The following is a 13,927-nucleotide window of genomic DNA, read 5'->3' on the forward strand; positions in this document are numbered from 1 at the left end:
TACGTGTGGAACTGGACTGAAAGAGGTTATATTACCAGTTCTGCAATCTTAAAACCAATTGGTTTAAGAATTTCAGATATACAGAGTAGTGAATATGATTATAGATCAGAGATTCCTAGCATTAAGACTTATACTCTCCCCAACTCTTTTCTCTTAGCAAATCATAATCACTCGAAAATTTCAGCATTCAATCACAAATATATTTGTTGCTTGTATGATTTTTCTTCTTGTTGTAATACATCCTAATTTTTACAGAATAACAGTTATGGTCTCTTCTGCACTTAATGTTGGGAATATTTAATGATAACAGATACAAAATCTATTATTTACAAAACTACAATCTATTTTACCCTATAATTATGCCTTTATTCTCCCAAACCAATTAAATTTCCTTTGGCCAATACTTGCAATTCATATTAATTTTTTAGAATGACATAATAAAAACCTCACTGTGAAATTAACTTTGTTCACTTCCCACCTGATTCCAAAGTAAGAGACTGTTACTCTACAAACTAAAATTTACTTAGAACTTTCTTCAGAGACAGAGGAAAAGCCATCTGAACAATCTTCTGCTTCAGTGACACTCTGGATTAACTAATACTCAGTTCATTTTATAAAGCAGAGGTTGCCCAACTATGCGGCCTGTGAACAAAATCCAACCCATGGCCTGATATGATAAATGAAGTTTGACTGCCACATAACCATATCCATTTGCTTACTTACTATGGCTACTTCTGCACTAGAGTTGAGTAGGTACAGAGACTATAAGGTTCACAAAGCCTAAAATATTTACTACCTGGCCTTTTACAGAGAAAGTTTGTCAACTCCTGTTCTAAAGCATAGTGACCAATGCCAATGCACTGTGAATATACACAGTTAATAGGCCCTCTCTAATACTCCTGTACATTTCTGCTCAAACAATTAGTCTGTATGCTTTCAAGAGTTGATTGTACAGGGACTTGCCTGGTGGCTCAGTGGTTAAGAATCCACCTGCCAATGCAGGAGACACGGGTTTGAGACCTGGTCTGGGAAGATCCCCCATGCTGTGGAGCAAATAAGCCCATGCACCACAACTACTGAGCCCACGTGCCACAACTACTGAAACCCGTGCGCCTAGAGCCCGTGCTCTGCAACAAGAGAAGCCTCCGCAATGAGAAGCCCACGCACTGCAACCGAGTAGCCCCCGCTTGCCGCAACTACAGAAAGCTCACACACAGCAACGAAGACCCAACACAGCCAAAAATAAATAAAATAAATTTATATATATAAAAAGAGCTGATTGTATAATATCTGTGCCATTTATATTTATTATAATTTAATTAAATATTAAATAAACTGATAAAATAATTGAGAAAGGAGCTGTTGGAAGATTTAAGAGTAAACAAAATTGTTATCAAATTAGGCACAATTGCTAATTGTGTAAGACTGCGTAACCATTGTATATATCCAAAATATTTTTTATTGTGTGTTAAAAAAACCTTAAAAGTAGAAATCATAGATAATACACAGTGGGTGTGGTTGTACATAGGAAGACTGACTATTCAAAATTCTGTACAAAAAGATAAATAATAATTTAAAGATTAGCAAGTTCAAGTACATTGGTATACTTTAGATTAAAATATTTAAGGCATGGTTTTAATCATTTTTTATAACTCTCTGCTTTTTCCGTTTCTAAATATAAAACATGCCAAACTTACAGATAGGAGCAAAATATATACAGTTGGCCCTCCATATCCGCAGGTTCCACATCCATGGATATGAAGGACTGACTGACTTTAAGGGACTTAAGCATCCTTGGATTTTGAAGGATGCTCCTGGAACCAATTACCTGTGGATACGAGGGACAACTGCATACTTTTAAATAAATAAAATACTACAGGTATTTCATAAGTCCTCTAACCCTGCCAATTGCAACCCCTTCCCTTCTCCCTAAAGATAACTCAGTATCTGGAGTATCCAAACTAACATTGATAGGTAAAGGTGAAGTGTATCTAAAACAGATAAAATTGGACTTATTAAATAAAAAAAAAAACATTAGATCACCTCCAAATCTATAAGAAAGACTTGAACTAATCTATCAAATTGCTGAAGTATTAGTTTTTAGACCTGTAGTCGTTAACAAAAGAGGATTCCATTAAATAGGGTGTCAGTGATATATATGTAAATTTATACTCTGAAGTGCCTGAAAATATTTTCTTAAATTATCATTCCTGTTTAATTTACATTATTAATTTGTACTCTAAGAAGGCATTTTGCTGACCAAAAGTAAATTATCGCCCAGATGTTGCTGAGTTCCAAATTAGTAGATTTTCAATTTAATAAAATCCAAATTCCAGAGGTTTTAGAATATCCATAGTTTGTCGCAAGGGAAAAACCTTAACTATATATGATGAAGGAATCAGAGCTATATCACCATAAGCTAGCGATCAATTTCAGTAACACTATCAGTGGGCCAAACATACGTTACATACCTACATAAGACACAGCAATACCACCCATAGTGTATTCCACTGCAATGTGCTTAACTTGAATCCATAAAGCCTTTATATAGTGTTTGCTTTGTAGGAAATATAAGGGATAGAGAAATGGGCTAAATAACAACACAACAAATTATCAGACAAATTGAGAAGCTGAGATTTTCTCAGACACTCCTGTCTCCTCAACAACTGTCTCTTTAACAAGGGACTTGGCTGGATAAAAAAAGACAAAAGGGACACATCACACAGATGCAACCGTGTGATCCTAAATTGGATCTAGTCTAGACATACCAGCTGAGAAACATTTTGGGGGGGGGGGTCACAAATGGGAATGTAGCGGTTATTAGATGAGATAAAATTTTTCTGAAACGGAAGGATGGGAGATCAACGACTGAAAAAAGGTAGTTAAAAAGCTATACGTAAAATGTGATTTCATACTCTCTGGTCTAAAAATAGGTGTGTGGACACAGAAAAAGTTTACATTTTAAAAGTGACGATCTCAGGTGGTAAGAATGTGATCATTTTATTTTTGTTTGTAGTATTTTCTAGATTTCTACAATGTAAATGTACTGCTTCTATAATAAGACTAGTTTTAAAACAAATTCTATGGAAAATTTATATGACTTTTTAATATCAATAGATCCATTCATCATCATCTTTGATAGAAAAATTTTAAGAAAAGAGACAGATACTGACTTGAGTAGAAGCCAAGAGAAACTGGAGGTTTGTATAAAAAAGGTCTCAACTTGAATTCTTTGACTATTTATAATGCTTTGATTTAATCAAGATACATTTAGTATCTTCCATGTCATTTCACATAAAAAATGTTTTTGATGCTGTCTTAAGTGTCTTAAGACAGCATTAAAAATGTCTTAACTTTTTCTCACTAGAGGTATAATAATTATTATACCTTCTAATAATTATTAGCTCAGTATAAAAAGTATTTTGCTAAATAGGCTCACACAGGAGCATAAAGGATTCTAGGTGCCTTTGCATAATTGTTTCTTTTTCATCATGAAGGGTCAAGCTTAATGACCCTTTTTAGGATCACCACTGTATATGTAAATTGGATTCCTACAAAATAAGCAGCCATTTTAGAATGTACATATTCACATTCTGATTGCCTTAAAAGTGGGTCAACGAACTTGAAGTATGCTTTTCACTAAGAGTACTCAATTTCTTTTGAATATGACAACATACCAATTTCATAACAGTTCTTTTAAAATTCATATTTAAGTTGTATCGTTTGAGAGTTGTTTACAGTTTATTTTATTTTATTTATTTATTTTTGGCTGCATTGGGTCTTCCCTGCTGTGGGCGGACTTTATCTAGTTGCTGTGAGCGGGGGCTACTCTTTCATTGCGGTGCGCAGGCTTCTCATTGCAGTGGCTTCTCTTGCTGCAGAGCACGGGCCCTAGGCGCACGGGCTTCAGTAGTTGTGGCACATGGGCTCAGTAGTTGTGGTTCACGGGCTCTAGAGCGCAGGCTCAGTAGTTGCGGCCCACGGGCTTAGTTGTTCAACAGCATGTGGGATCTTCTCGGACCAGGGCTGGAACCCGTGTCTCCTGCGTTGGCAGGCGGTTTCGTAACCACTGCGCCCCCAGGGAAATCCAACAATTTTAGTCCGTTTCTACTTCTGGAAGCTTGCTGGCCGGCCCGGGGCTTGCCCTGGGGCGCTCTCCTAAAGGAGGAGGTCCTGGCGGTGAAGAAGTCGTCCTCGGCGTCCTCCTCCAGGCTGCTGTAGCCGCTGCTCACGCTGCTGGTCCCACTGCGCGGGCCGCCTCCCCGGGGCGCTGGCGGCCAGGCGGGGGGGGGGGGGGGGGGGGGGGGGGGTGCCGCGCCCGCCCGCCCCGCGAGGTTCCCGGCGCGCGGCCCCGAGCCGCCTGCGGGCCGTCCTGCTGCAGCTGCGGCCGCCGCTCAATCTACATTTTAAATTTAAGGCTGATCTTTAAAAAAATCCAGCTTTCTAAAAAAAATTGAAAATACTTGGCATATTTAACTATTTATTTATATCAGAATTATTTCGATCTGGAGGTTAAAATGTCTGAGTTTGAAACCTAACACATAACAGTTGTGTAACGTTTGGCAAGTTACCCAGCGTAGCTAAGCCTCCATCAGTTCTTTTACTCTATAAAATAGAGAAAATAGTGTTTACCTCACAAGGTTATGATGATGAGATGAAATTATGCTTAGAAACCTAGGTGCCCGTCACATAGTAAGAGTTCAGTAAATATCCACAACCAGGATGGTGACTCATATAATCCTGACATGCTCTTCTTGTCCTATATATACTAACGGTATCAAGGATGCCACTGTACATCTCCACACAGGTGCCCCATAGGTATCTCAATCTTACTCCATGTAGCAGAACTTCTGCTCCTCTCCAGGGTCCCCATCTCAGTAAAGTGTACATCATTAACCTAGTTATTCAAGACCTGAGCCTAGGAGTCACTTTTATCCTTTTTTTTTTTTTTTTTTAAACCCACCACCCCAATTTTCTTTTAGCTTTATTTTCAATATATTTTGAATCCGACCACTTCTCACAGGTCTATTGCTACCACGCCAGTCCAAGCCACCATCATCTCCGGCCTGGACAATTGCAAAAGACTCTAGATATAGCTGGCTTTTTTCACACTTCTCCGCCTCACCCACCTCAGTCTATTTTCCACCCCGATGCCAGAGTAAGTCTTTAAAATGGAAATCAGGTGATGTCACTTCCTTGCTTCAAACCCTTCACTGGCTTCACACCAAACTTAGAGCAAAAGCTAACCCCTTTCCCCTGCCCAAAGGCCCCTAAGTGATGGGGCTTCTGCCCTCCTTCTCTCCCAGAACCTTTTCCTCGCTCACTCCTCTCCAGCCATACTGGCCTCCTTTGCTATTCTCGAGCATCATGAACTTGCCAAACACACCTCCACCTCTGTACCTGGAGCCTTGCCAGTGCTTCTCTATGAGGGACATCTTGCTATCCTGGAGCATCTTGAACTTGCCAAACTCACCTCCGCCTCTATACCTGGAGCCTTGCCAGTCCTTCTATATGAGGGATTCCTTCCCCATTAAGCGATATAGCTCTGCAGCTCACTTCTCTGCTCAAACATCAGGCTTTTCTGACATGCCATCAACAGAAGCACCCCCAGAGCTCTGTTTTATTTTTCTTCATGGCACTATTACTACTACAACAATAAGTTACTACTTATATACATATTAAATATAAATATTTAATATATAAGCATATATTACATACATATAGTATATTATACATGTGCAAATGTTTTTATGGCTTGTCTCCCCAACTAGTACATAAACTCCATGGAGGTGAGGACTCTTGTTCATTGCTGGATCCCCATTATCAAGAATAGTACTTGGTACCTTGTAGGTATTAAAGAAGCACTTTTCAAGATACAGAGACTTATCTATCCTCTTGTTAAACTGGCTTGGGTTTAGCGAAGTACTCCAATCACTACTAAAATAAGCCCTAAACAAAAAAAGCAAGCAGAGCTGTTACAAGAATTAGTTCTTCTATATTCCATTCATTTTGCAGAATCCTTACAGATCTAAGTTTGAAAACAGGGGTCATAAAATTTTTAATTTTTATTCAGGAAAACTAGCAGCAATCCAGCAGAAAAAAAATCCTTTTGTTTCATCAGAGTGCTGGAAGAAAAAAAAAAAATTTTTTTTAAAGCTTCCGTATTTAAAACAATTAAGTGATTACTTACTTGGTTGAAATACTCGTAACAAAGGAAAAGAGAAAAGAGTTTTCCCTGGATTTATTTATTACTAAATGGTTCTGTATAAAGAAATTATGATATTATAAGAGATAAAATTGTTTTTAGACTTTAAAAGGAAAAAGTCACATCAGAGTGTTAATGAACTAAACATGAACTAAAAAATCTTTTGTAACAATTCTTAGCAATTCTTTTGTAAAAGTCCCAAACTGTGGCTCTAAAAGAATAGCTAACTATCTGAGACTTAATGCACCATAAAAACAGTTGTTTTTTTTTTTTTTTTTTAAATTAATTTATTTATTTATTTTTTGGCTGTGTTGGGTCTTCGTTTCTGTGCGAGGGCTTTCTCTAGTTGCGGCAAGCGGGGGCCACTCTTCATCGCGATGCGCGGGCCTCTCACTATCGCGGCCTCTCTTGTTGCGGAGCACAGGCTCCAGATGCGCAGGCTCAGTAGTTGTGGCTCACGGGCTTAGTTGCTCCATGGCATGTGGGATCTTCCCAGACCAGGGCTCGAACCCGTGTCCCCTGCATTAGCAGGCAGATTCTCAACCACTGCGCCACCAGGGAAGCCCCAAAACAGTTGTTTTAACCTACTATATGACTACATTATGACAGACACTATGAGCCATAGAAAATAATCTTATATTATCATCTAACTGTTGGATTCAATCACTGCAAAGCAGTATACAAGTAAAACTCCAGCAGATAAGTCTCTGAACTTCTATCACTTTATCTGTGCTTTCCTTATGACACATCACTTTTTATCTTCTATTTGCAGATCTTGGCGTTTCTGGACACAGGATTTTTGTCTGTTTTATTTTTGCCATCTCCTACGGTATTAGCACAATGACTGGGGTACTCAGTGGATGATTTCTGAATGAAAGAATGAGTGACGCTGAGGGTCAAAGTCGGGGAATAATGGCAGTAAACACTGCACAAATATAATAGTAGACATATACTTGGAGAGTTCTAAATGAGCCCAGTTAGTGCTTTTTTATATCATAGCCTATCAAAGTAAAGAGAGTTAGATAATAAAAGTGGTTTCTGTGTATCCTATTTTGCTTCACAGTATTTATCACAACTGTCATAAAGCAATCATTTGTGTCGTCATTTGCTTAACTTTTTTTTTTTCCACTTTAAATTCCACGGGGGTAAGAACTGTTTATCTATGGCTTCTCAGAGCCTCAGCATCTCACAATAGTAGGGGTCCAATAAATATATTTTGAATCAATGAACACAGTTAGGGCTGTGCCACTGCATCATTTGAAAATGCCTGGACCCCCTTCCTAGCTGAGTCTTCCAGATACTCACAGCTTCACAGAACTTCATAATTCGTTTTTCAGCGGTTTTAGGATGCACAGTGTTTCACATGCATCTTACAATTTATTGTGTCTTAGTATTCTGTGTAGTTTAATTGGCAGCATTTTTTTTCCTGAGAATTACATAAAACAACATTGTTTTAATAAATGATGGTGTTTCAGAATCACGGAAATGAGATTACTGCTAATTCCATCTTGGTATGGAAAGTATAAAAACTTCAAGTACTTACATCAATTAAATCTGAAAGATCATGAATATAATACTTGAAAACTGAGGCATTGGTTGCTTCAAGGGTTAGGAGATATTCATTCCGTGCCTTAATTGACTTTAGCTTGTTTTCCGAATACTTTGCTTGTCTCTGGAAATGAAGAAGATCCAGGCATTGGGAAAAACAATAAAGTCATTTTAAAACAAGACAGGGAAACATACATGAATTTCTATTCATCTAAACAATTTATTCAACATATACAAATGACCTTCGAAGTCCTTTGAGAAAAGTACATTTCGAATCTGAATTAAATAAACGAAAATTACCCAGCGATGAGGAATAACAACAACGTATATGGGCGCCAGGCCCATTTGCAATGAAATCTCTTTGTTAATATTCAAAGTTCTCTCCATTGTGTATTGGATACTTGGCATTCACCACTAAATGAGGTCCAGCTGTTATTACATGATTTTTATGTTTCTAACACATTTTTTCATTCCCGCGGGAGGAAATGCATGTCATTTCACAGTAATTTGCAATGTGTGTCTATCAGCTGTTGCATCAGTGTTCCTAGGTTTGTCACCTCCAGTGAGGACAGAAAGGCTCTGCAGTCTACTTTTACTTACTTTTTCCTTCATTTTTTCAATTTTCTTCACAGAGCTTCGCCGCTGATGTCTCTCTTCCAGTCTAATATGAAAGACTGGGTCACTGGATCTGCCAATTTGCTTCTCTTCTTGTTTCTCAGCCTCTTTCAGCTTGCTCTCTGCACTGATGCTCTCTGCATGATACATATGGTATGTTTTCATCACCTGTGAAAATGTGACCCAAATTGTTAAAAAGATGTCTGTCTGTAACTTAGAAAGTGAATGGAAACCATTATATGACATATATGGTAAAGATACCACCTTCCAACGGGCAGAGGGAGAGCCAGATTGTTAGTAAAATAAAGTATATACTCTTCCTTCTACATAAAGCAAACAGAAATATGCAAATTCACCTGCCAGGAAGAGGCACTTAGGGACAGGCTGTGATGAAAAAAATGATTTACAGAGTCTTGTGTGTGCTTTCAGTGTACTTAAAAAGTTCCCTCAAACTTAAAAATGTTTCTCTAAAATTTCCTCTGCATTATTAATTTGCAGAATAAACCATTATGCATGGATAAATTTTAGCCCAACCTTGGAATTATAGAAAACTCCAAATAAATATATAGCCTTTTCTAAAGGGACTTTATTGCTTAAAATGTACTTGTCAAAATACAAAATGTAAATATAAGGTTCATATATAGTTGTAGTTAAAAAAAAAAAACTTTTTATGAGCACAAAGTAATACTTTATGTTCAATGTAGAAAACACGATACAAAAAAGAAAGTAAAATAAAAAGCAAGTAGAAAATAAAAAGCATAAGATTTTGGTATACAGCTAGCCAGTCTTTCTCCTATGAAAATACACACACACACACACACACACACACACACACACGTTCATTTTAAAATGACACATATCATTTCTCCTTTTAAAAAATCTGGGGCTTCCCTGGTGGCGCAGTGGTTGAGAATCTGCCTGCCAATGCAGGGGACACGGGTTCGAGCCCTGGTCTGGGAAGATCCCACATGCCACGGAGCAACTGGGCCCGTGAGCCACAATTACTGAGCCTGCGCGTCTGGAGCCTGTGCTCCGCAACAAGAGAGGCCGCGATGGTGAGAGGCCCGCGCACCGTGATGAAGAGTGGCCCCCGCTTGCCACAACTAGAGAAAGCCCTCGCACAGAAACGAAGACCCAACACAGCCATAAATAAATAAATAAATAAATAAATAAATAAATAATTTAAAAAAAATAAGCATAATAATATTATTAAAAAAAAATCTGGATCATACTATATTTATAATTTTTAATCTCCTATGTCCTTTTCCACTTAAAAATATCAACATTTTCCTATACCACAAAACAGTCTTCTAAAACATAATTTTAAGGGCTGTATAATATTTTTTATATGACTGTGTCATAACTTTCTTAACTAATTCCCTACTGTTGAACATTTTAGAATATTTCAACGTCTTGCTTTTTATAAATAAAGCTGTGCTGAAAACCCTTCATATATAGAGTATCTTGTTTCTTCTCTTAGAAATGATACAGGTAATTTGCATTTTGATAGATTTAGGAATATATAAGAGATGAAATTTTGTAATGTTTCCTTTCCATATATATTGTAAATATATAATCAATCCTCAATTAAATACTCTTTAGTTTAAAAAAAATTTAAAGGTGTGATGACTCCGATGCCAACTGATGTCTCAAGGTTCCTTGAGGTACCAGAACTCAGCACCCAAGTAATCAGTGCTGGCACAGTCTCAAAAATTATGTCCAATTCTCCTCCACATGAAGTGGATTTTATTTCATCTGTAAATAACTGTTATTCAGAGCCAATTTTATAACTAAAGAATAGTTGTGTTAAAGAGATTGATGTAATGTTTTAAAGTAAGGAACTTGATTTTTCTCATTTCAAAAGATGAGTTTTAAAATAGTTTGAAGACTGGAAGCATCACTGGAATAAATATATTTATTTAGGCTGAACCAAATTGCTGTTTTTTGTAGGTTATATGAAAAAGGTAGAAAATCAGCACTTATGGTTCAACTTAATACACACTCTTAAGATGACTATTTTGAAGAGTAAAACACAGGGTTAATGAAGAGCTTTACTTGTTTTCATAAAATCTGATGATGTCTTTCCTTAAAATCATAAGCTAGCTAATTACATCAAAGGCACTGCTGAACAAGAACAAAGTGCGGGCCAAACTACAAAGTCATGGCAGCTTTCTGTGAGCTGTGTGTAACTGCAAAGTTGTCTCTTTTTAGTAATTATCAAATCTGTCTGGGGGTGTGGTTTGGTTGGCTACTCCAGTTTGAAAGAAAAATAAGACAGCATTAGGAAGCAGCTGGGGAATGAAATGGGAGTCCCCGTGCAGCTGAGCAAACAGTGAGGTCAACGAATCTACTACACACCTGGCATTTCTAGGCTTGGCTCTGTTTATATTCCCCGCCTGAAGCAAACCCACAGGCCCTTTGGGTCCTGGTTCCAGTTACATCTTTAAATGAGAGGGTGAAAAAAAAACCAATCACACACACACACACACACACACACACACACACACACAGATGCTCGGCTGTCTTCTTGCTAGTTGACAGGAAGGAAGAAATGAGAACACGTGACTCCCATCAGAGTTGGATGAAAAGGCATCCCAGACAGACCTGGGAAACTGAGAAATCTTGCTTTTAAATACATCCTGAAGAAAAGACCTGAACTCCTGACTCTTGCTTTACTAAGATGCTGAGGCCTACTGTAAGCAGGCAATTTGCACAAACTAAGCTTTATGAACTAAGGGTTCTGAGCTGGCTGCTACCATGGCGTTTCTGATTAAGCAGCCTGGGTTAAAAGGAAAACGTTTGAGTCTGACCTAACACTAGCAAGAAGAGGGTATAAATATTTCATCACAATGTGCTTCAGCACAATAGCTGAGGATTCTCCACCCGGTTCAATAGTAATTTCCAGAAAGGTAACGTCTTTGTTCCGTTTTTCCAATTTGACTTAGGGTTTCCACTGTTCTCCAAAATGTCAACAGTTACAATGAATGAATTTTAAAAGTTGGAGAGAAAAAACTAAAAGCTTCTCGAGAACTCTAATTGCAGATAATGAATGCCAGTACAAACTGCATTATTTAAAATGTAAGCTGTTGACAGAAGTTAAATGTGTTTTGTATTTAAAATAACAGACAGTTCTCTCTTTTTCAGAGAAGTAAAAGAAAGCTTTTGAATATATACTGCAAAGAAAATAACAGCTTCTCCATCAGCTTAATGCAAACACAAGCCTTTGCATACCAAATGACATGATAGGCATATATCCATTTAAATGTACTCCAATAGCATATTTTCCTATTTGAATTCTTTTCTACTAAAACCTCATGCATAATTCTCCATTGAACACACTCAATTTATCTTCCCTGCTCTGCCTTCAACTGCAGGAAGAATATAGTCAAGTAGAAAGTGATCACATCATGGATTTCTTTGTGACACTTGAATATTGCCAGAGTATTAGCAAATCATTGATGTCAGAATAAAGGGAATCTTAAGCTGGACTTTGTTCAAATCCTTTGCCGTTACCAATCTCTCTTTACCTCATGTACCTCCCACCTCATGTGAAATCCTATACAAAAACTTTGGACAGAAACTGTTAATATATATACTTTTTTCTTACTGACAGACCTATATAATGGATCTGACACTACTCTTGTACTTTAAATCAAAGTAATTAAAGTATCTATAGTAAATTTCAATATTCAGTGTCAAGAAGTCACGGCGTATCTGAAAACTATCCATGTGTTGGAGATCAGTGGATTAAGGGTATAAATTCTACATTTTGACTTCTGGCTCAGAAGTTAGAAGACATGGTTCCAGGAATGGATCTACCAGTTACTAGGTGTGGAGAGTCATTTAACACTTCTGCTCACCTTACAAGGTTGTTGTGGATACCCAGTTGTACATGGTCCCTGTGTGTGGGTACAACTGTACCTTTACTGAGTACTTACTACATATGTGTGTATATATATGTATATAATCTATACCACTAATACATATATGGAGACATATGCAATATGTATCTATTTAGCTAAACAAACATTATATAATTCCTACTACATGCGAGACATTGTCCTAAGCATTTTACAAATACTGGGTTGGCCAAAAAGGTCATTTGGGTTTTTCCATAAGATGTTACCGCAAAACCCGAACGAACTTTTTGGACAACCCAATAATAGCTTATTTAATCCTTCTAAAAACGCTTATGAGGTAGGTACCTTTATTCTCCCCATATTACAGACGAGAAAAGTGAGGCACAGAGAGGTTAAGTAACTTGCTGAAGGTCACACAGCTGATAATTGGCAAAGCAATGGTTGGTACCCCAGCAGTCTGGCTCCAGATTCAGTGCTCTGGACTGCTATGCCGTGACCTTCAGAAGGTCTAATGCATTATACAAATGGAAGGCCTCTTTATCTGGGGGATATAGTTAACTCTTGGTCATATTTAGGAATGGAGGAAAAGAAGGAATGAAAGATAATTATTTATTCATTCAACATTTGCTTGGTGTTTAGCACCTGTAAGGCACTGATGGGTATAAAAATAAAGACTTGGTTTCCATCTTCTAAGAGTTTAAGTTTTTAGAATTTAAAAATTCTAAAAACTTGGAGATTCTCATGGACACTGATGAAGTGAGAGGGCATTTGGGCTGAAAGGACAGTATCAGGAAAGATGTAATGGGGTAGGCGACCCACACAGGTGAGGTGGGCATGAGGGGACCAAGACGGTGGAGAAGGGAGTCCAGGGTAGTGGATGATGGGGTAACTGAGCTGAAGAATAGACTGGGCCAGATGAGGAGAGCCTTGAAACCCCAACTAAGTAGTATAGAATTTATTCTGAAGGGGGCTGGTGAATCCATAGAGGTGTGAACAGTATGGTCAAAGCAGTACCTCAGCAGTAATTAGGTGAAGATAGGCAGGATGGTTTAGGGTGTGAAGCGACCTGACTTAGCATGAAGAAGAGGGAATGGAAAGGAGGAAGGAGAATCCAGAATGACAGCTCCAGGGCCTTTTCTCTTTTCTCACTCTCTCTGACCTTTTCTTAAACTTGACATGACCCCCTCCACCACAGAGTTCAAATGCTCTCACGCTCTGCTCCCAACACCAGCCCAAGCAGCACTCTGTATACTCCTGAGTCAATCACTTAACTCCCTCCTCAAAATTTGTACTTTCCTGCCTCTGTGACCTTTTCCCAAGACAATCCAATCCCACTGCCTGGGATGCCCTCCCCCAGCACCCCCTGCTGTTACCATTTTGACTCATTCTCCAGGGCAAGGTCAAAGCTCACCTATTGCTAAGTGTTCCCTGGGTCCCCAGCAAGAGTGATCTTGTTCTTCCGACCTCCAAGACCTACTTACTGATAGCACTTCAGACTCTGTGCTGTGTGTTACAGATATTTGTGTACCATTCAGTATCATGGATTGTCCCGTAAGTTCAGTGAGGCCACCAATAATATTTTAGGCAACTCCAGGTCCTTAATATTGCCTTATTTACAGGAGGAGTAAAATAGGCATCTGAAGGACAGGAATCCTTTTCTATTCAGCTTGCCCATTCATTTATTCATTTAACAAATACT

General features: G+C 38.2%; 1 protein-coding gene across 2 annotated transcripts in view; it reads right to left on the reverse strand.

The window, feature by feature from the left end:
• The window catches only part of SRGAP1 (SLIT-ROBO Rho GTPase activating protein 1), a 279,839-nt gene that overhangs the window by 87,881 nt on the left and 178,031 nt on the right, over window positions 1–13,927 (reverse strand). For both annotated transcript variants that reach the window (XM_007179740.3, XM_007179741.3), the window contains exons 5-6: window positions 8,354–8,536; window positions 7,749–7,877 (exon numbers count right to left, since the gene is read on the reverse strand). In XM_007179740.3, coding sequence (XP_007179802.1) covers window positions 7,749–7,877; window positions 8,354–8,536 — 312 coding nt within the window. The remainder of the gene's footprint in view (window positions 1–7,748; window positions 7,878–8,353; window positions 8,537–13,927) is intronic.

The sequence above is a fragment of the Balaenoptera acutorostrata genome, chromosome 11 (assembly GCF_949987535.1).
Source record: "Balaenoptera acutorostrata chromosome 11, mBalAcu1.1, whole genome shotgun sequence".
Classification (NCBI taxonomy): Eukaryota; Metazoa; Chordata; class Mammalia; order Artiodactyla; family Balaenopteridae; genus Balaenoptera; species Balaenoptera acutorostrata.